The sequence below is a fragment of the Mauremys mutica genome, chromosome 2 (assembly GCF_020497125.1).
Source record: "Mauremys mutica isolate MM-2020 ecotype Southern chromosome 2, ASM2049712v1, whole genome shotgun sequence".
Taxonomy (NCBI): Eukaryota; Metazoa; Chordata; order Testudines; family Geoemydidae; genus Mauremys; species Mauremys mutica.
In genome coordinates, this window is record NC_059073.1 from 297,618,130 (window position 1) to 297,640,707 (window position 22,578).

At 47.0% G+C, this 22,578-nt stretch overlaps 1 protein-coding gene across 1 annotated transcript in view; it reads left to right on the forward strand.

Moving 5' to 3' along the window:
- The first annotated feature begins 8,532 nt into the window (after nucleotides 1-8,532).
- LOC123363327 overlaps nucleotides 8,533-22,578 on the forward strand; it is a 29,011-nt gene continuing 14,965 nt past the window's right edge. Inside the window, exons 1-2 of the mRNA XM_045004185.1 lie at nucleotides 8,533-8,745; nucleotides 16,423-17,336. Of these exons, the coding sequence (XP_044860120.1) occupies nucleotides 8,715-8,745; nucleotides 16,423-17,336 (945 nt within the window). The 5' untranslated portion in view covers nucleotides 8,533-8,714. The remainder of the gene's footprint in view (nucleotides 8,746-16,422; nucleotides 17,337-22,578) is intronic.

Consider the following 22,578-nt stretch of genomic DNA (forward strand, 5'->3'; position numbering starts at 1 on the left):
TTGAAAGCAGCTATCAAATCCCTCCTCATTCTTCTCTTCTGCAGACTAAATAACCCCAGTTCCCTCAGCCTCTCCTCATATGTGAAATGCCCCATCCCGCTGATCATTTTCATTGCCCTCTGCTGGACTCTCTGCAATTTGTCCACATCCTTTCTGTAGTAGGGGGACCAAAACTGGATGCAAAATTCCAGATGTGGCCTCACCAGTGCTGAATAAAATGGAATAATGAATTCCCTCGATCTGCTGACAATGCTCCTACTAATACAGCCCAATATGGTTTCTAGGCAACAAGGGGACACAACTGACTCATATCCAGTTTCTCATCCACTGTAATCCCCAGGTCCTTTTCTGCAGAACTGCTGCCTAGCCAGTCGGTCCCCAGCCTGTAGCGGTACATGGGATTTTTCCTTCCTAAGTGCAGGACTCTGCACTTCTCCTTGTTGAACCTCATCAGATTTCTTTTGGCCCAATCCTACAATTTGTCTAGGTCACTCTAGACCCTATCCGTATCCTCCAGAGAATCTACCTCTCCCCCCAGCTTAGTGTCATCTGCAAACTTGCTGAGGGTGCAACCCATCCCATCATCCAGATCATTGATAAAGATGTTGAACAAAACCGGCCCCAGGATGGACCCCCTGGGGCACTGCGCTTGATACTAGCTGCCAACTAGACATCGAGCTGTTGATCGCTACCCATTGATCCTGACAATCTAGCCAGCTTTCTATCCACCTTATAGTCCATTCTTCCAATCCATCAAAAGACAAGCTTGGGAGCCTAAATTCATAACTTTTCCTTAACACTAAGAATCAAGGACTGAACAGACACTGGAATTTCTCGCTTATTACAACAAGCTATAATCCACTAACACCCCCAGCAGCCTTCCCCCATCTTAGTTTCCCCTCCTATGGCAGGAGGGTGTTAACAGGCCACTTCACCTTGAATGGTCCCTTGAAATATGTGTTAGCTACTTATGCTAAACAATCTGTTCCACCTCCTATTTACATGTGACACTCTGTGTAAGTTTCCTAGACCTGAAGAAAAGCTCTGTGTAAGCTCAAAAGCTTGTCTCTCTCACCAACAGAAGTAGGTCCAATAAAAGATATTATGTCACCCACCAAATCTCTCTAAAACAACACTGCACATTCAATAACAGAGTAACTTCAGAGGAGTGGGGTGCCCACTTTAATGAGCAACTAGTGATGACAGATCAGATGGTGCAAGAAAATGAGACACATTGTAATAATGGGACATAAAAATATCCTGAGAAAAACATTCAAGAAAAAAACAGAAGCACTGCAGAAAAGATATGGAAAAAAGAAAGTAACACATAATTATGAGGAACAATTAAAAATACTGAAGGAAGAATTAAAGATGACAGAAGTTGAGTTTAAAAGCAGTTAAATAGCCCGTGAAAATGAGTGTTTTCTTTGGCAAAAAGATCTAGCAGAAAAGGGGAAAGCTCTGGAACAGTGTAATGAGAGGGATTTAAGAAAGAGCCAGAAATATGTTTCAGCAAAGCAGGAAGTCCGAGGAAGAAGCCAAGATAAGACTGGCCAAATTATTTGGCAAATAGTGCAAATGACCTTGGAAGCATTTAACTTTATATTCTACTCCCAGGGGAATCCTGCACCAAAAAAATAAAAATTCTGCACACACAATTTTAAAATTCTGCACATTTTATTTGTCAAAATAACACAATCTTGCCAGTTTCAATTCTTTTGGTAATTTATTTCAAAATACCTGTCAGTAAATATGTCTGCAATAATACAGAGAATAAAAAAGATTCAGAAAATATTTTTGGACAAATAGATTCCTTACTAAGCCTATTAATACAGACTTGATGTACCTTTGTTGGCAGTTATCTTCTGTTTCAATGAAATTAAATATTTCATTTAAACAATGTCATTATACAAAAGTGTGTTATAAAAAAATATTGTAACAACTTGGCCTAAGAGGGTGCTAACATCCTTAAGGACTGTTTTGTATCTGTCTGTCAAGTCTCGTCCAAGTTCAAGCTTCTATGTGTACTGTGAGGTATTTGGATCATGCCACTGTAGCGGGAGGGGGGTTGGTGAGTTAGTGGTAGTTTAGTTCTAGGATAGCAGGTGGTTAGCATGGGGAAGGGAGACACAGGGTATATGTCGAGGTGTGTGTGTGTGTTTCTTTCTGTGGGTTGGGTCATGTACATGGTTCGCCAGCCAACACCTCTTTATCTTGGAAGGTGGCATTCTTGCCTCCATGCCAGTGATAGGTGGGAGCGGAGGTGGGTAGGTTCAGGTAGGCAGGGAATATAAGAGGGAGGGCAGCACCACTAGAGTCAGGCCAGTGCAGAGAGGAGGTCCAGGTGAAGTGCTACCATTCAATGCATTTTGGTGTAAATCACAAATTCTGCATAAAAAAATAAAATTCTGTGGGAAACATTAATTCTGCACAAATTCTGCATTGCGCAGTGGCACAAAATTTCAGCAGAGTAAATTCAAAATGGTTAGAAAGTGGTAAGTGAGTGATGGAGCTTCCTTTCTGTTTGCTTTTTTTTCTCCTGATTTTAGCTGAAATATTCATTAATAAAGTTTCAGTACTTTGTAAACGTAGTGTAGCGGACAGACCTAAATATTGATGCAAAAGTGGTTATTAATAAAATCGTTCTAATTTATTCTCATGAGGTTAGGTCATTACAAGTGTTCCTGCATGTTTACTGAATTTTAAGAGACATCTACAGTTATTCTTGGACCCTTGATGTTAGGAGAATATAATAACTCATGCTTTTGTTTTTTGTTGTTTATTTTATTTAATGAAATGTTTGGGGTAATTTAAAGAAATTCTGAGGAAATCTGCTTCCTGTCACACAGGGGCAAGCCTCAAGTGTCAATGGAGACTGTTTTTATACAGAATCTGAAATGCAGCTTAACTTCTACCTTGCTTTAACATTTTGCGCTATTTTCTTCTATGCTATGTTTTAAAAGATGAATATAAGCATTGGATACTGTGCTTTGTATCAAATATTTGATGGACGTCTTTAATTGCAAATGATAAATGTACTGCAATGGCAGATCATAAATCCAAGAAACATTGAATCAAAAGGAAAGAACCACACAATTGTCTTCTAAAAGAACAAGCTACACTCCCATGGCTGGGAAAGGCTGAGTGAGGAAGCAGCCACAGCTGGGGCCATGCCCCAATCAGGCCACAGCTGTCCCTATAAGAGGGCTGTGGGCTAGAAGCTGGAGGAGCAGGGCTGGGGAATGGCCATAGGAGCTGGGGAGCTCCAGCCTACTAAACCCCCAGGCTGCAGGCCTTGAGGAAGTCCTATGAAAAGGTACTGGGGCTGTAGGGGTCAGCCTGGGCTTAGGCAGAGGCAGCTGGTCCTACCCCTTTGCCAATGATGAGTGGCCATTACAGGCTGCAGTCTTCCCCAGGGAGTGGGGGCTAGATGATGAGGGTTGGGGATTCCCCTGGGAGGGGAGACCCAGAGTGTGGGTTACTGTGGGGGCAGAATCCTGACATAGAAGGGCACCAGGGTCCAGGAGGGATACAGGGCCTGAGGCAGGCAAGCCACTGTCCTGCAGAGGGCGCTCTGTGCTAGAAAAAGAGCTAATGCCTGGATGACCAGCAGGAGGCGCCACAGCGGTGAGTCGTCGCATCCTTACAACCCACTAACTATATTATCCCTTTGGTTGGAAATACATATACCCTCTACCAGGATGCAATTAAGTGAATTAAGAGAAATGGAGTAATTTATTACCTATATTAGATTAACAGTTGAGCTATTTGAGGAAAAATGGAATGAACTGATTTAAAATAAATTGTCAGAACTTTTGCAAAAACAATATAAATACCTGCTTGTGTTGCCTGATCCCTCGTAATGCTTGATAATACTTGTACTGATTGCCAATTGACCCTGATTAATGAACTGAGGGTCACAAGGTTCTTGTTCCAGAACCAGGAAACAGAGAACTAAAACCGATGAGTTTACTATCTTGGGAAGGTGCTTGAAAAGGACACTCACACTGAGGGCAAAGCAAAGCCTTGGTGGTTTATATTAGAACCAATAATAAAGACAGAATAGCTGCAAACCACATAAACAGCTAGGAATAGACAATATTGGGGATAACAGTGGAATCATTCTTTGCATATGTTCTTAAACGTGCATGCTCACACCCTTCCGTGAGGGCCTGTGGTGAGAGACAAAGGACAAGCCCTGCCTCCAGCATGCCGAATATGTCTGATGGTCCAAGTTCCTCAATGCCCAAGATTGATGGGAGATAATAATAGCGCTGAAGGATCAAAAGATGGAAAGTTAATCCCCAACACGTGGTGATTTGCCTTGTTATAAGGCCTGAGCCCCATCATGAACATTTATTCTAATGCCCAGCCTTCCATGTCCAAATCTACTTCTTTACCCTCATAATATTGGGGGTGCATTTATCCTATAGGTTAATGTATTAATACCATTTAACTCATTATCAGATACGTCACCTATTGGTTAAGCAATCTGCCAACGATTCTATGCTAAAATATCCCAGTCCACTATCACTTCCATGTTCCTGCAGTTGCCTGGTACCATTAGGTTCCAATGCCTGTTATAAAACAAGCTAGTCCTAGTTCCCCAAATTCTAAGGGTACCTGTCAGGCCATTTATCTAAGCCAGTGGTCACAGGCCTAATATACTTGGCTATTCTTATGCTAAGTTGTTTATACTGAGGTCTTACAGGACACAGGCCTGTAGTTTCCTTATGTTACTGCTGAATATAATAAAAAGCTAAGCTAGCTCTATGGCTATGTTGGAAGGCACAATTTATAATGTCCTAGTTATTCCTTAAGCCTTACATTTTGTATTTTCTCTCTCTCTCTCTTTAATACTTACAGAAGGTTATGAAAAATTCTGTGTATCTTTTAGTAAAAAGGTTAATATTCACCCTCTAAAAACAACTGTGTCTTTAAGCATATACAATTTATACCACAGATTATAATAAAGTATGATAAATACTTTGGTCTTTTGCCATTTTCTTTCCAATTCATCACTTGAAAAACACACTGGCATGTGAGCTAACATGTACACCCAGGAATGTTCCCTTTGCCTTAACAGAGCTCTTTGGAAGTATTTTAAAACATATCTCTGTCTTTTTTAATTTTATCTTTTCATTATTTTGGCTGCAGCTCTTTATAATTTCTAGAGGTTACGCTACATGATTCAAGGGGTATAGGGTTACATACCAAATCCCGTTGGCTTCCTTCTCTAGATCAGGAGGGTCTCGGGGAGCTGGAAGACTTGGTCAAGTCCTCCTCCAATTAAACATATTGGGGTGACTTTATTAACACTTAAATTCAAACAGACCTTTTTACATTCATTTTTCCTTAACAGATCTATTTACACATCTTTTCACAGAATATCAGGGTTGGAAAGGACCTCAGGTTTTGTTCAATATCTTCATTAACGATCTGGAGGATGGTGTGGACTGCACCCTTAGCAAGTTTGCAGATGACACTAAACTGGGAGGAGTGGTAGATACGCTGGAGGGTAGGGCTAGGATACAGAGGGACCTAGACAAATTAGAGGATTGGGCCAAAAGAAATATGATGAGGTTCAACAAGGACAAGTGCAGAGTCCTGCACTTAGGACGGAAGAATCCCATGCACTGCTACAGACTAGGGACCGAATGGCTGGGCAGCAGTTCTGCAGAAAAGGACCTAGGGGTTACGGTGGACGAAAAGCTGAATATGAGTCAACAGTGTGCCCTTGTTGCCAAGAAGGCTAATGGCATTTTGGGTTGTATAAGTAGGGGCATTTCCAGCAGATCGAGAGATGTGATCATTCCCCTCTACTCAGCACTGGTGAGGCCTCATCTGGAGTACTGTGTCCAGTTTTGGGCCCCACACTACAAGAAGGATGTGGATAAATTGGAGAGAGTCCAGCGGAGGGCAACAAAAATGATTAGGGGGCTGGAGCACATGACTTATGAGGAGAGGCTGAGGGAACTGGGATTGTTTAGTCTGCAGAAGAGAAGCATGAGGGGGGATTTGATAGCTGCTTTCAACTACCTGAAAGGGGGTTCCAAAGAGGATGGATCTAGACTGTTCTCAGTGGTAGAAGATGACCGAACAAGGAGTAATGGTCTCAAGTTGCAGAGGGGGAGGTTTAGGTTGGATATTAGGAAAAACTTTTTCACTAGTAGGGTGGTGAAGAACTGGAATGGGTTACCTAGGGAGGTAGTGGAATCTCCTTCCTTAGAGGTTTTTAAGGTCAGGCTTGACAAAGCCCTGGCTGGGATGATTTAGTTGGGCTTGGTCCTGCTTTGAGCAGGGGATTGGACTAGATGACCTCCTGAGGTCCCTTCCAACCCTGAGATTCTATGATTCTATGATTCTATGAAAAGTTTCTGTCCTTGGTCAATGCAGCACCAGAGTTCAAAAGTTTATCTGCAGAGTTTTACCCCCACCTCCCAGCCTGGGTGGAATTGGGAGGGGGGGCATTAAGGGGCACTTTACATGGTCCAAGGCTGACTGCCATGCCTCTCTGTGGGGTTCTGCTGCAGCCTTCACCGCGAGCCACTCCACTCCACCAGCCATCCTGTGAGCTCCTCCAGCCATCCCGCAAACTGCTCCACTCCACCAGCAGTCCCATGAGTTGCTCCAGCTGTCCTGCAAACTGCTCAGCTCAGCTCTGCCAGCTGTCCCATGAGCAACATCAACTGCCCCACAAAAGGCTCCACTCTGCCATGGACTAGTGAGGGGGGGCAAAGCTTTACTGCTAACACCCACTCAGTGATTTTAACAATTTCAGCTTGTAATAGGAGAGGCCCAGTGCAGGTGCACCATTGGCCCAAAGTGAACTCAACTCAGCAGCCTGTAATGAGATTCCTAATGAAATCAAATTAGCTCTGATATTCAACAGTAGAAAGAGGAGAAGATAGAATTGGTGCCTCGTGGCCCTCAAAAAGGGCCCCATACATAAAAGGTTGTTACAAGGAGGAAAGTAAAAAATTGTTCTCGTTAACCTCTGAGGGTAGGTCAAGAAGCAATGGGTTTAAACTGCAGCAAGGGAGGTTTAGGTTGGACATTAGAAAAAACCTCCTAACTGTAAGGGTGGTTAAGTGCTGGACCAAATCGCCTAGGGAGGTTGTGGAACCTCCATCATTAGAGTCAGGGATGGTCTAGTTCAGGGGTCTGCAACCTTTGGCATCTGGCCCATCAGCGGAAGCCGCAGGTGGCCCGGGATGGTTTGTTTACCTGGATTATCCACAGGCACGGAGCTCCGCAGCTCCGACTGGCCGCAGTTCGCCGTTCCCGGCCAATGGGAGCTGCAGGAAGTGGTGGCCAGCACAACCCTCAGCCCGCACCGCTTCCCACAGCCCCCAGTTGGCCAGAAACTGCAAACCATGGCCTGTGGAAGCTGCGGGGCTCTGTGTCTGCGGACACTCAAGGTAAACAAACCATCCCGGCCGGCCAGAGGCTTTACCCTGACGGGCCGGGCACCAAAGGTTGCCTACCCGTAGTCTAGTTATTATGTAGTTCTGCCTTGAGTGCAGGTGACAGGACTAGCTGACCTCTTGAGGTCCCTTCCAGTCCTGCACTTCTGTGGTTCTATGAAAGACTGCCTGGGAGAATCCCATGATTTCCATGTTGGCCATGAGTACTTTTAAATCCTTGGGAAACCTCTGAAAGTCCCTTCCAGTTCTACCATTCTATGATTCTATGATCAAGGTTGTAATCTTGTAATTCAAAGTTACTGGGCATATGACCATCTACTTAAGTAACATTCTGTCAAAACCAATGTAGCACTCAGGAGTCAGAATGTGTAAATTACTCTACATTTATGCTCTTTTTTTGGTTTAAGAATGAATGCCGACATTCTGCAACAAATAGTAGGCCCCATAGTAAATTCCACAGCTGCAGAATTACAGATACAGAGGCTCCCCGAGTTACGTAAACCCGATGTATGCAAATCCGAGTTTATGGAAAAAGTTCTGTAAGCTAGAAATAGGAGTGGTTTGGATTGTTTTGCACGTAATGATCGGAGATACGTTTCCGACTTACGCAAAATTCGAGTTACGCAAGTCGGAGAGCATCTGTACACAATTCTGTTCCCTATTATTTATCATTTGCATTACAGTGCATCTCAGGGGCCCTGACCAAGATCTGGACCCCATTGTGCTGGAGAACATAAAGCGCAGAAAAAGCAATCCCTGCTCCAAAGTGTTTACAGTCTGTATAGAAAAGACAAATATGTCCTGTTTATGTTGCACATTGCAAATACTGTAATCAAACATGTCCACAGCAGAGTTGTAACTGGCTCTCCTGACTCAAATATAGTTGCACTATGGCTGTACTTGTAGCTGAGCTGCTTGTCAGCATCTCCTGTGCACTAGGGGCTTTAGTTTCACTTTGATTTTTTCACGTGTTCCTCTCACTGCTCTTTGTGACAAGCTGATCTCCACAAACTCAGTTCCTGTAAAACTCTCCGAGGTTGTTCGTCCCTTAATGGTGACTTACTGACCCATTTGGACGCACACCTGCACACACACAGAAGGAGACTGAACTCATTCTTTGCTTTGCTCCTGTATCTTTGCCAATCCACAATTTGGGCGAGAGCATCTGAGACTGTTCTGTAAGCTGAAGAAAGCGGATGAGCTCCCAACCCTCCGGGTAAAGCAGCAGCAGCAGCCTGGAAGGCTGTTGTAGAAGTCAGAAGGATTTGCAGGTGTAGGAGATACAGTATGTCCTGCGAGCACAGCTGGAAGGGGAGAGGTAAAGCATTGCAGGGGGTGAGGGGGAAGGAGAGGAGAGGGGTGGGGGAATGGTTCAAACTTGGCTACAACGTCAGAAAAAAAATGTTATCAGTGAGGCTTGTCACTGAACATGTTCCTGCGTTACAAGGGACAATGATTTTCTCTCTTTGGGATCTAGCTATACCAAAAACACTCTGATCCCCATTTCTACATGGGGATGAGAACACACATATGCAATGATTAAACGGTATAGCAGAGACTGACTGATGATATTGTCTGGGGATAACTGAAACTTTCTTGAACTGAACTTGGCAGTAAATGTGCTTGATAAGCTCAGCTCCACGTTACACGTTGGCTGTAAGTGATAGTCACCAGACAAACATATTTAACATAGAATTAAAATTGTGGTTTGATGATCAATGCACCCTTCCTAACAGGGAGAGTTAAATGCCCCAACTGCAATCTTGGAAAACAAACAAATGTGGTATTAAGGTTGCCCCCTCCCCCAATCCCACTCCCCATATCCCTTATGTAAGTCCCAGAGCTAGGCGGTGTGAAGGGAAAAAAGACACTCTGTGCTGTCTCTATAAGAGAAAGGGGAAAACTAGATCTGACAGTCTTAACTTACATACATTCACCATAATGCAGGTCCATACAGTGTTGTTTATTTAGAGTTGATTTGTCATGTTTTTAAACTGTCATGTAACTTAGTTTATGAAAGGGGAATAAACTAGAAATGATACACCCTAGAGAGAGTGGGGCACCCTGGGCTGAAGAGTACTGGGTTCAAATTGGGTAGCTATTATTTGTTTTACCATAGTGCATAGAAAGTCCTAGTTATAGACCAGGACCCCGTTGTGGTGTACAAAGATGGTGCCTGTGACGTTGCACTCCATATGTTTTATGGAAATATGTTTATGAGGGGAATATGATGTAACTGGAATATGCTTTATGCAAAAGGTCTCTTGTAAAGTATCATAACAAAGGTTATAACCTACTGAATATATTCCCCCTATTTGTATGCATGTATCATTCTTGCATCTGAAGCTAGAAATTTGAAGTATAACTCTGAGGTCCTACTGTAATTATGCAAAGTGTGGGCCATTAATAGTGGTTTAGAATCTTGATGGCTCCCATTGACTAGGACAATTGGTTGCAAATGGCTTATTTACCTGCAAGCCTTCCTGTGTACATGTGGGCCAACCTAGGAAGAATGGAGACTAGGGGTCTTTTAGTGACATGTGACCATGTCACATGATACTGGAATCCATCTTAGCCCTTGTATTTTTCCATTGATGAGGCGGGGTGGGGACAAGCCAAAGCTATAAAAGGGGATGGAGCAGGACAAAAAAGCAGCCACTCATGAGAAAACCCCTGCTTACCACCTGAGATGTCTGCTGGAACTAACAAAGACAATACCAGGGAAAGGATTGGGCCCAGACTAGGAAGGAGTCTAATCTGTGAAAGAAGCTTATTGGAACATCTTTGAGGGTGAAATATTACCTGTAATCAGTTTCTTAATGTATTAGCTTAGACTTGCATGTTTTGTTTTATTTTGCTTTGTGACTTACTTTGTTCTGTCTGTTATTACTTGAAACCACTTAAATCCTACTTTTTATACTTAAACAAAAAATATTTTATTATTAATTAACCCAGAGTAAGTGATTAATACCTGGGGGAGCAAACAGCTGTGCATATCTCTCTATCAGTGTTATAGAGGGTGAACAATTTATGAGTTTACACTGTATAAGCTTTATACAGGGTAAAACAGATTTATTTGGGGTTTGGATCCCATTGGGAGCTGGGTGTCTGGGTACTGGAGAGGTAACCTGCTAAACTGTTTTCAGCTAAGTCTGCAGCTTTGGGGGCATGGACCAGACCCTGGGTTTGTGTTCCAGCAGGTTAGCGTGTCTGGTTCCACAAGGCAGGATTCTGGAGTCCCATGCTGGCAGGGAAAACAGGCTCAGAGGTCATTTCAGCACATCAAGTGACAGTCCCAAGGGGATCTCTGTGATTGTGACAGGTCTTGTTACCATCCCTAGTGTGACAGGTTGGATCACAGAACCCTCCTTGGGAGCTGCCACCTGATGAGCCAAGACTACCTCTGCTCCTGTTTTCCCTGCCAGCTCAGGACTCCAGCACCCTGTCCTGCTGAGCCAGACACTCCCGTCTGCTCCAACAAAGACCCAGGGTCCGAATTACTTGCCCCAAAGCTGCAGGTTTACCTCAAAGCAGCTAACAGAAGTGTTCCTGTCTCCAACACTCAGATGCCGAACTCCCAGATGTCTCCCCCACCGTTTGTGTCTCGGGCCTTAGCCAGCGGGTGGCCCAGTCCATCAGTCTCTGGGAGAATGCCCCTGGCCGCACAGCCCCTGTCCATTGGGCGACAGGAACTTTTGGCTGTATTTCTCTGCTGACAGGCCCACCTGGTCTAGAATGGCCACTCTCATCATCTCATAATGCCGAGCCTGTTCCTCACTCACGGCCATATAGGCCACTTGAGCGTCTTCTGCCAGGTAGGGGAGCCAGCCGTGGGGCCCAGGTTGCCCTATTCCATCCGGTGCCCATGGCTACCCACTCAAACATACCGAGGAAGGCATCTGGGTCATCTGACGGGCCCATTTTACAGAGCTCCAAGCCCGGTGGCTGGGTGCCATCCCCTACTGCAGGACTCACCATTCGTTGAGAGTTGCTGCTTCACGCTGGACTGCTCTCTTATAAAGTCCTGTAGGCTTTTTTGTGTTCTGCCTGTCAGGTTAGCAAGGCCTGTCTCTCTCCCTGGTGGGGATGCTGGAAGCTTTGCAGGGCCTTCTGCATCTGCTCCTGCTATTTGATGAGCCATTGCAGGGTCTCCTCCATCTCCAGGCCGCCAACTACGTCCATTGGCCCAGGATCCTGGACAAGCTCCCATGCGTAGCAGGGCACAGGCAGGTCGCTTTGTCTTCTGCCACTTCTGCACCCACAAACCAGCCAGAGACCTGTGATTTGGTGCAATCACCTGTGCTATTTATTTACAGTACAAGTTCCCACCAACTTGTAGCCACTGACAGCATCAGGCTTACACCATCTGTGCCTTTATTGCCAAGAAGGCTAATGGCATTTTGGGCTGTATAAGTAGGGGCACTGCCAGCAGATCGAGGGACGTGATCATTCCCCTCTATTTGACATTGGTGAAGCCTCATCTGGAGAACTGTGTCCAGTTTTGGGCCCCACACTACAAGAAGGATGTGGAAAAAGTCCAGCGGAGGGCAACAAAAATGATTAGGGGTCTGGAGCACATGACTTATGAGGAGAGGTTGAGGAAACTGGGATTGTTTAGTCTGCAGAATAGAAGAGTGAGGAGGGATTTGATAGCTGCTTTCAACTACCTGAAATGGGGAGTTCCAAAGAGGATGGATCTAGACTGTTCTCAGTGGTGGCAGATGACAGAACAAGGAGCAATGGTATCAAGTTGCAGTGGGGGAGGTTTAGGTTGGATATTAGGAAACACTATTTCACTAGGAGGGTGGTGAAGCACTGGAATGGGTTCCCTAGGGAGGTGATGGAATCTCCTTCCTTAGAGGTTTTTAATGTCAGGCTTGACAAAGCCCTGGCTGGGATGATTTAGTTGGGTTTGGTCCTGCTTTGAGCAGGGGGTTGGACTAGATGCCTCCTGAGGTCCCTTCCAACCCTGAAAGCCTATGATTCTGATTTTATGACTGCTATCTTCTGCAGCCAGCAGGGGAGAGTGGTCTCTAACTCTCTGGCTCCCCTCCTGCCAGCCTTTATGTAGCCCCTGGCTAACAAGGCTGACAGCTGTTCCCCATTTGCCACTTAGGGCTGGGCTTACACAGCCAGCTCCAATTCCCCTTTCCTGGTTGGAGCTGGTGTGACAGAGGGCTGGCTCAGGGTTTCCTAGCCAGCACCGTGTCACACAAATGTATACCTCTAGGAACAAAGAAGGTAAGCTGTACTTACAGGATGGGGGACTCTACCCTCGGAAACAGTGTCTCTCGGAAAAAGATTTGTGGGTCCTAGTGGATAATAAGTTGAACATGACTTCTCACTGTGACACTATGGCCAAATTTCTTAATTAGAACCTTGGGTACATAAACAGGGGAATCTTTAGTAGGAGCAGAGAGGTTATTTTACATGCGGAATTGGCTCTGGTGCAATCACTGCTAAAATACTATGTCCAGTTCTGATGTCCATATGTTGATAAATGGAAAAGGGTTCAGAGCCATGAGAACAATTAAAGGATTAGAGAACATGCCTTTATAGCGATAAGCTCCCGGAGCTCTGTCTATTTAGCTTAACAAAGAGAAGGTTAATGGGTGACTTGATTACAGTCTATAAATACCTACATGGGGAACCAATATTGAATTATGGGCTCTTCAGTCTAGCAGAGAAAGGTATAACACAATCCAATGGCTGGAAGTTGAAGCTAGACGTATTCAGACTGGAAATAAGGCATAACTTTTTAATGGTGAGCGTAATTAACCATTGGAACAATTTACCAAGCATTGAGGTGGATTCTCCACCACTGGTAATTTTTAAATCAAGGTTGGATGTTTTTCTAGAAGATCTGTGATAGGAGTTATTTTGAGAGGTTTCTGTGGCCTGTGTTATACAATGGTGTGATGGGGTATATAGTTCCACACTGGAACTGAAGGAGTTAAGAAGTTCTGGGCCCAGGTGACTCTGCCCCCGCCACCTGTTCAGCCTGCTCCTGCTGGAGGAGGAGCTTAAAAGGGAGCCACACAGCTCAGAAATGGATGGACCTATCCCAAGAGCTCCCGAATGAGGGAACTGCAGAAACCTTTGCTCTCAGGAAGAGGCTACGAGCTGAGCCCAGCGGGATTTCTCCTCTCTTATGTTGAACTTTGAGTCTTGTTGGGGAGGAGAATGGCAGGAATTAGCCCAAGGAGGCACCCTTCAGGCGCTCCAGGGTGCTTGATTCTGTTGCCTCTCATAGGGCCCTGGGTTGGAGCCCATTGCAGAGAGAGGGCCCAGGCCCTTGTCACATGGAAGGGAGGTTCATTCCCTCGGCAGCAGCCCTCTCACAAGTAAGGGGAGGATAGAGACATTCAAAGCCCTGAGGCAACGATGATCCACCTATAGGGGTCAGGAGGTGGACTTAAATTGTCACCACAGGTAGGGCCTTGGGACTCTGTATATTTCTTTGAACTCTGTTACTCCAGAAAGGGGCATGAATTGGCGACCCAACTGGAGGGTATGCCGGCAAGAGTTGTTGTTGAAGATGAGGTGTGTGGGGAGTGGAGGCCCAGTGACCTAACCACTAGGGGACACCACTGGTAAGCTCAGCCCTGTACCTGTCAGAAGGGGATGAAATTAGATGATCACAGTGGTCCCTTCTGGCCTTGGAATCTATGAATTTCTATCAGGAGACCTTTTCATTTGGGATAATTTGTCTTCTTGTCTCCCTTTTTCATAACTTTTCCCCATCATCATTTCTTGTTGCATGTGTTTAGAATATTGTATATCAGGGGTGGCCAACCTGTGGCTCCGGAGCCACACGCGGCTCTTCAGAAGTTAACATACGGCTCCTTGTATAGGCACCGACTCTGGGGCTGGAGCTACAAGTGCCAACTTTCCAGTGTGCCGGGGGGGGCTCACTGCTCAGCCCCTGGCTCTGCCACTGGCCCTGCCCCCGCTCCTGAGCCTGCTATGCCCTTGCTCCTCCCCCTCACCCTCCAGAGCCTCCTGCACGCCATGTAACAGCTGATCAGGAGATGCGGGGAGGGAGGGGGAGGCGCTGATTGGCAGGGTTGCTGATGGGAGCGGGGCTGGGGGAACTGATGGGGGGCTGCTGACGTATTACTGTGGCTCTTTGGCAATGTACATTGGTAAATTCTGGCTCCTTCTCAGGCTCAGGTTGGCCACCCCAATTTCTCATCATTAGGCTCACAAATGGGGTAGGTCTATCAGTCCGCAAGTCTTACAACCGCCGCCCCTAACACAGGGTGGGCCCTTTGCAGCAGTATCTCCAGCACCAAGGGAGTGCATTGCTGTCGGTGTGCGGGGGCCTCTGCCTGACACAGACGCTGGCAATCAATAGTTGCTGGTAGCTATGGATACGTCACAAAATGGCCTGAGGCTTATCCCATAGGAAATCCAGAGGCTGTGACAGCAGCAGGGGTTCTAGTGAATTAATTCTTCACCACATCTGGGGTCCCAAGTGAATTGCACAGGGATCTAGAGGCGGATTAAGGTTCCATGGGGCCCTTGGCCAGAGTAAGTGGGGGGCCCCCTCCCCACAACTTCTACTCGCAGTCCCATCCCCATTCCGCCCCTTCCTCCTGCGGTCCCGCCTAGGACCTCACACCGTTCTCTCTCTTCCCCCATGTCCCCGCCCTTGTTCAACCCATGATCCCACCCATTCTGACCTCCCCACTGCAGCCCCCCATTTGCTCCCTGGGGCTGCAGTGGGGAGTGACAGCTTCCCCAGCCCTGAGGCTGAGGCAGGGAGCTAGAGCTCCTCCAGTCTTATGGCTGCAGCTGGGGTCCCGGTGCTGGGGTTTCCCCTGCTGCCCAGCGCTTCTGCCGGAGAGCATAGGGGGGTCAGGGTGGGGGGCTTCCCCTGCCCTGCCCCGCCCCACCTGGCGCTGATGCCGAGGAGCGTAGCGGAGTCGGAGAGTGGGGGTTTCCCCAGCCCCACCCTGCCTGCCCAGTGCTCCTGCCAGGAAGCAGAGCGGGATCGGGGCACATGGGCTTCCCCTACTCTGTCCAGCACTGCTTCCAGGGAGCAGGGGTAGGGCACTTGTCTGCTGGGTGTGGGGTACCCATTTTTTACAGGGCCACCTAATTGGATGGGGCCCAAGGGCCCATTGGCTAATCTGCCACGGCATGGATCAAAGGAGAAACTGTGACTCCAAAGTGTTTCATCAGGTTTGTGAGATTCTAAGGATCCCTCAACTCGCCCCACCCCAGCACACCCACAGTCTGTTGGGGTGGTGGGAAGGTTCAATTGGTTGCTGGTGGCTCAGCTGGCTACTGTTGTACAACACACCAAATGGACGGGGACCAGCATGTCCCAGTCCTTGTGATGGCTGATAGAACAGCAGGCAATGAGAGTATGAAGTGTAGCCCAGAACTCCTGTTTGGCCAGGAGCTCAGCACCCCACAAACCTCTTGAATGGAGTCCCTGAAGAGGAACAGAGGGATTTGAACCATCTGGACTATGTAGAAACCCTACACCTACAACCCAGAATAGAAAGAGTTCACAACTTTGCTGGAGCAAATGTGAGGACAGCCTCTGAGAAACTGAAAAAAACTCTGTGATGTAAGGTCATGCGGGGAGATGTTTAAGGGGGGGATCCAGTTCCACAATCCTAGCAGTTTCTGCTCCAACCAGAAAGAACCCACATGGCTAATGGCTCAGGCTAAAAGGGGTAACAATACCACATTACTCATGTGTTCTGTGAACGTGAAATTTTGAATACTGAATTGTTGCAATGAGCTACTTGTAAAACAAGCAGAAACTACAGATAAAATATTATTCAGAGGAATTATTATTCAGTGAATTCTGAATACAAATGAAAGGAAACCAGTCTGTTTGCACACTTCACTGACAGAAAACAGAGGCAAGAGAGTTTAGCTGAAATATCCATTAACAGTTATCCTCACAGCTCCAGTCTGTCCGTCGCTACCTTATTACCTGTGCAATGATGTTATGCATATTGTTTGTTTCCCACAGATTCACATGCTGATGGTCAAGACCCTGGAGGACCTGAACTGAGAATTGTCCTTTTTGGTAAAACTGGAGCTGGGAAAAGTGCGACAGGAAACACCATCCTTGGCGAGAGAAAGTTTGAGTCCAAGCTGAGTGTAAAGTCAGTAACTGAGACTTGTGCTAAAGGGAGGGTAACACGGGATGGGAGGGAGGTTGTGGTTATCGATACTCCTGATATTTTTGTTACAAAGGCCCATCCTGAAGAATCTGCCTGTGAGATCGCTCGCTGTATCATGCTGTCCTACCCAGGCCCCCATGCTCTGGTGCTGGTTACACAGCTGGGCTATTACACTGAGGAGGATAAGGCAGCAGTCAGTCGAATACCAGAGATTTTTGGAGCTGAGGCTCTGAGGTACATGATCATCTTATTCACCCGGAAAGAAGAATTACAAGGTGACTCACTGAACGACTATATAAGAGACTTGGACAACCAAGATCTTCGGAAGTTGATTACAGATTGTGGGGACCGATGCTGCGCTTTCAACAATAAAGCAACTGGCACAGAAAGGGATGAGCAGATTAATGAACTGAGGAAAGTGATTGAGGAAATGGTGGAGGTGAATGGAGGCCAATGTTACAGCAATGAGCTGTATAAATATGCCAAAGAGAAAATTGAACAACAAGAGAGGGAACTTGAGAGAAAGTACAGAGAACTAGAGGAAGAAAAGGTAAAAGAAATAATACATCACTTCAAGGAGAAATATAAAAATATAAAGGAAGGCTTAAACTCAAGGCCAGAGGAAGTAAAGGAAATACATCTAGAACTAGGCGAGACTGTATATCGAGCTTTAGAAATGCTGCCAGAAGCTCAGAAAGCCACAGAGGTGGAACAGGAAGAAAACCTGCTGAAAGAAATACAGAAATACTACAAGGAAAAGGTAAAACCAGGGAAGAAGGAAGCAATGGTGGTAATGAGATTAGCTCTGTATTTGCATATTTAATTACACTTACTCCTGTGCAAATGGGACCTAAACTAAATTCTGCAGTACTTAGGGGAATCTGGCCTCGTGAGCAGGAGCGGCTCTAGGTATTTTGCCACCCCAAGCACGGCAGGCAGGCTGCCTTCGGCGGCTTGAATGCGGGAGGTCCCCCGTCTCGCGGATTCAGCTGCGCACCTGCAGGAGGTCCGCCGAAGCTGCGGGACCAGCGGATCCTCCGCAGGCATGCCACCGAAGGCAACCTGCCTGCCGCCCTCGCAGCGACCAGCAGAGCGCCCCCCGTGGCTTGCCGCCCCAGGCACGCACTTGGCGTGCTGGTGCCTGGAGCCGCCCCTGCTTGTAAAGGGCTGAGTACTGAGGGGTCTGGCAGCCAAAGGCAGATTGAAATCCCAGGGCTGTAATTATAATGACACTGATCACCTTTAGAAAGTGATTTGAACTCTACTAATGAAAAATGCTATATGAAAGCAAGGTATTTATTAATTATTAATTATTAATAATTGATTTATGTTTTAATTATTAGTATAAATGTAAGTGCCTGGCCTACCATCTCTAAACCATTTACTCTTATCTTTTCCTGGATCATCTCCCTTATTGTTCATCTCCTTCTTAATCAGCCTCATCAACCTGTCTTCATATGACCATTTTTCTGTGCCTGTCATTCCTGCCTCCCACCCTGAATCTCCCATGTGTCTGTGTCCTTTCAGAGATGGGCTAATTAGCACTGAACACAGCATTCCAGGTGAGGGTTTTGTTCATGCAGAATTAGGCTTGCCTAGTGCTGCCTTGTGACCTTCCCAGAACAGGGCCGCCCAGAGGGGGGGGCAAGAGGGGCAATTTGCCCCAGGCCCCGAGCCCCACAGGGGCCCCCACCAGAGTTTTTCGGGGCCCCTGGAGCGGGGTCCCTCACTCGCTCCGGGGGGCCCGGAAAACTCTTGCAGGGCCGGGCGCAGGAGCTTCTTCACTCCCGGTCTTCGCCGGCGGCGGGTCCTTCCGCTCCCGGGCAGAAGGACCCCCCGCTGGCAAATTACCGCCGAAGACGGAGCGGGACCCGCCGCCGAGTTCAGCTCGGTCTTCGGCGGTAGTTTGGCGGCGGGGGGCCCTTCCGTTCCGGGACCCGCCGCCGAAGTGCCCCAAAGACCCGCGGTGGGGCCCCCCCTCCGCCGAATTACCGCCGAAGACCGGGCTGCGCTTCGGCGGTGGGTCCCGCTTTGGCGGTAATTCGGCGGCGGGTCCCGGAACGGAAGGGCCCCCCGCTGCCGAAGACCCCGGGCCCCCGGAATCCTCTGGGCGGCCCTGTCCCAGAAGAGGGCGGTCGATAAATCTCAACCTCTGAACCCTGGAAATACAGAATTCCGAGCTGGAGTGAAGGTTGGAAGTTGGCCCAGGGACTAGAGGGGCTCAGAGCTGAGGCAGAAGAGGGTAGCAGGGTATATGCTCCGGAGCTGGTTTGTGTGGGGAGGGGCTGTGAGGCCTGGCGTTGAGGCAGAGCTGGGCTGAGGCAAGGATGTGAGTTGGGCAGGCAGAGTCACGCTGGAGGCTGCAGGATGTGGGGAGGGCATTGAAGCTGAACAGGGAAGAGTGGGAGTAGTTGCAGGAAGAGGAGCAGCAGTGCAAGTAAGCCGGTTCACTCCGGTCCTCCGTGCCAGCAAGCTATTTATAGCTGGTATGGGGTACCGCCCCCAGCCCCTCCGCGGAGCCGCCTCTCAGGAGAACAGGGCTGGGAGCGCTACAGCAGAGTCCCCTACCCTGCCCCCTGCGCTTCCAGGCACAGATGCAGCTCCATGGAAGGGCAGGGGGCAGGGCTGGGAGGGGCAGCTCCTCCTGCCCCTTGGTAACGTGGGATGGGGAGGGGAAGAGCATGGGGACTCTGGGCTGGGGGTGGGGCAGAGTCATATGGAGAATCAGGTGGGAAGGTCATCTGCCCCCTTTAGCGCCCCCCATACTGGGAAGAAATTAATTTTACTTGCACGGTTGCACCACTGGAGAGGAGACAGAGCTGTGGAGCTTGGGGCTTGTGATGACTGGGGTTTGTGGGACCTTCCTGCTTCCTGTTCCTGTTTGTTTCCTGGGTTCTGCTCCCTGAACTCAGTATTGCTGTTTGTGCTGTGGAAAGGTGGTGTGGGTGCGTGCAAAGCGTTTGGTGTGCACAGCCATGCAGGCCCTGGTGCGACATATCTGCCATTCAGACTGTAGGGTGACCAGACAAGAAGTGTGAAAAATCAGGATGGGGGTGGGGGGTAATAGGAGCCTATATAAGGAAAAGACCCAAAAATCGGGACTGTCCCTATAAAATCAGGACATCTGGTCACCCTATCAGACTGTTACGTTCTATTCAGACCGTTGCTGATCTAACTGGTTCATGGCTGCTGTGTGTTTTGACTGATAACTACATGCATATCCTGCTTCCTCTTGTGTGTTTTTTGGGACTGCTGTTCTGGGGTGCACCAGAGAGTAACGTTATAGCGACAGGTGCTTCTAGTCTGAAACCCATGATGCCTGCACATCCTTTGGCTGTTGACTGGCAATATTTTATTATTTTGTACCATCTGAAAATTTTGCCACCTCACTCTTTACCCCTTTTTCCAGATCATTTATGAGTATGTTGTATAGGACTGGGCCCAGTACAGACCCCTAGGGGACACCTCTATTTACCTTGTTCCATTCTGAAAACTGACCATTTATACCTACCCTTTGTTTTCTATCTTTTAACCAGTTACCAATCCATGAGAGAACCTTCCCTCTTATCCTGTGGCAGCTTAATTTTCATAAGAGCCTAAGCTGTATCCACTGGATCCCCTTGGTCCACATGCTTGTTGACCCCTCAAAGAATTCTAATAGATTGGTGAGGCATGATTTCCCTTTACTAAAACCATGTTGACTCTTCCTCAACAAATTGTGTTAATCTATATCTGACATAAATGGGTTAAAAAAAGAACTAGATAAGTTCATGGAGGATAGGTCCATCAATGGCTATTAGCCAGGCTGGGCAGGGATAGTGTCCCTAGCCTCTGTTTGCCAGTAGCTGGGAATGAGCAACAGAGAATGGATCACTTGATGATTATCTGTTCTGTTTATTCTCTCTGGGGCACCGGGCATTGGCCTCTGTCGGAAGACAGGACACTGGGCTACCTGGACTCTTGGTCTGACTCAGTAGGGCCATTCTTATAGACTCATAGACTCATAGACTTTAAGGTCAGAAGGGACCATTATGATCATCTAGTCTGACCTCCTGCACAATGCAAGACATACAATCTCACCCATCCACTTCTATAACAAACCCCTAACCTATGTGTGAGTTATTGAAGTCCTCAAATTGTGGTTTGAAGAACTCAAGCTGCAGATAATCCTCCAGCAAGTGACCCGTGCCCCATGTTGCAGAGGAAGGTGAAAAACCTCCAGGGCCTCTGCCAATCTGCCCTGGAGGAAAATTCCTTCCCGACCCCAAATATGGAGATCAGCTAAACCCTGAGCATGTGGGCAAGACTCACCAGCCAGCACCCAGGAAAGAATTCTCTGTAGTAACTCAGATCCCATCCCATCGAACATCCCATCCCAGACCACTGGGCATACATACCTGCTGATAATTTGGCAATTGATCTTTGATTAATTGCCAAAATTAAGCTATCCTATCATACCATCCCCTCCATAAATTTATCAAGCTTAGACTTAAAGCCAGATATGTCTTTTGCCCCCACTACTCCGCTTGGAAGGCTGTTCCAGAACTTCACTCCTCTAATGGTTAGAAACCTTTGTCTAATTTCAAGTCTAAACTTCCTAGGGTCCAGTTTATATCCATTTGTTCTTGTGTCTACATTGGTACTAAGCTTAAATAATTCCTCTCCCTCCTTAATATTAATTCCTCTGATATATTTATAAAGAGCCATCATATCCCCCCTCAACCTTTTTTGGTTAGGCTAAACAAGCCAAGCTCTTGAGTCTCCTTTCATAAGACAGGTTTTCCATTCCTGGGATCATCCTAGTAGCCCTTCTCTGAACCTGTTCCAGTTTGAATTCATCCTTAAACATGGGAGACCAGAACTGCACACAGTATTCCAGATGAGGTCTCACCAGTGCCTTATATAACGGTACTATCACCTCCTTATCTTTACTGGAAATACCTCGCCTGATGCATCCTAAAACTGCATTAGCTTTTTTAATGGCCATATCACATTGGGGGCTCATAGTCATCCTGTGATCAACCAATACTCCGAGGTCCTTCTCCTCCTCTGTTACTTCCAACTGATGTGTCCCCAATTTATAAATAAAATTCTTGTTATTAATCCCTAAATGCATGACCTTGCACTTTTCACTATTATATTTCATCCTATTACTATTACTCCAGTTTACAAGGTCATCCAGATCTTCCTGTAGGATATCCCAGTCCTTCTCTGTGTTAGCAATAACTCCCAGCTTTGTGTCATCCACAAACTTTATTAGCACATTCCCGCTTTTTGTGCCAACGTCAGTAATAAAAAGGTTAAATAAGATTAGCCCCAAAACTTATCCCTGAGAAACTCCACTAGTAACCTCCTTCCAGCCTGACAGTTCACCTTTCAGTACGACCCGTTGTAGTCTCCCCTTTAACCAGTTCCTTATCCACCTTTCAATTTTCATATTGATCCCCATCTTTTCCAATTTAACTAATAATTCCCCATGTGGAACAATGTCAAATGCCTTACTGAAATCGAGGTAAATTAGATCCACTGCATTTCCTTTGTCTAGAAAATCTGTTACCTTTTCAAAGAAGGAGATCTGGTTGGTTTGGCACTATCTACCTTTTGTAAAACCATGTTATATTTTGTCCCAATTACCATTGACCTCAATATCCTTAACTACTTTCTCCTTCAAAAGGAGGGGAAAGTGATCAGGAACAGTCAGCATGGATTCACCAAGGGCAAGTCATGCCTGACTAACCTAATTGCCTTCTATGACGAGATAACCGGCTCTGTGGATGAGGGGAAAGCAGTGGATGTGCTATTTCTGGACTTTAGCAAAGCTTTTGATACAGTCTCCCACAGTATTCTTGCCAGCAAGTTAAAGAAGTATGGGCTGGATGAATGGACGGTAAGGTGGATAGAAAACTGGCTAGATGGTCGGGCTCAATGGGTAGTGATCAATGGTTCCATGTCTAGTTGGCAGCCGGTATCAAGTGGAGTGCCCCAAGGGTCGGTGCTGGGGC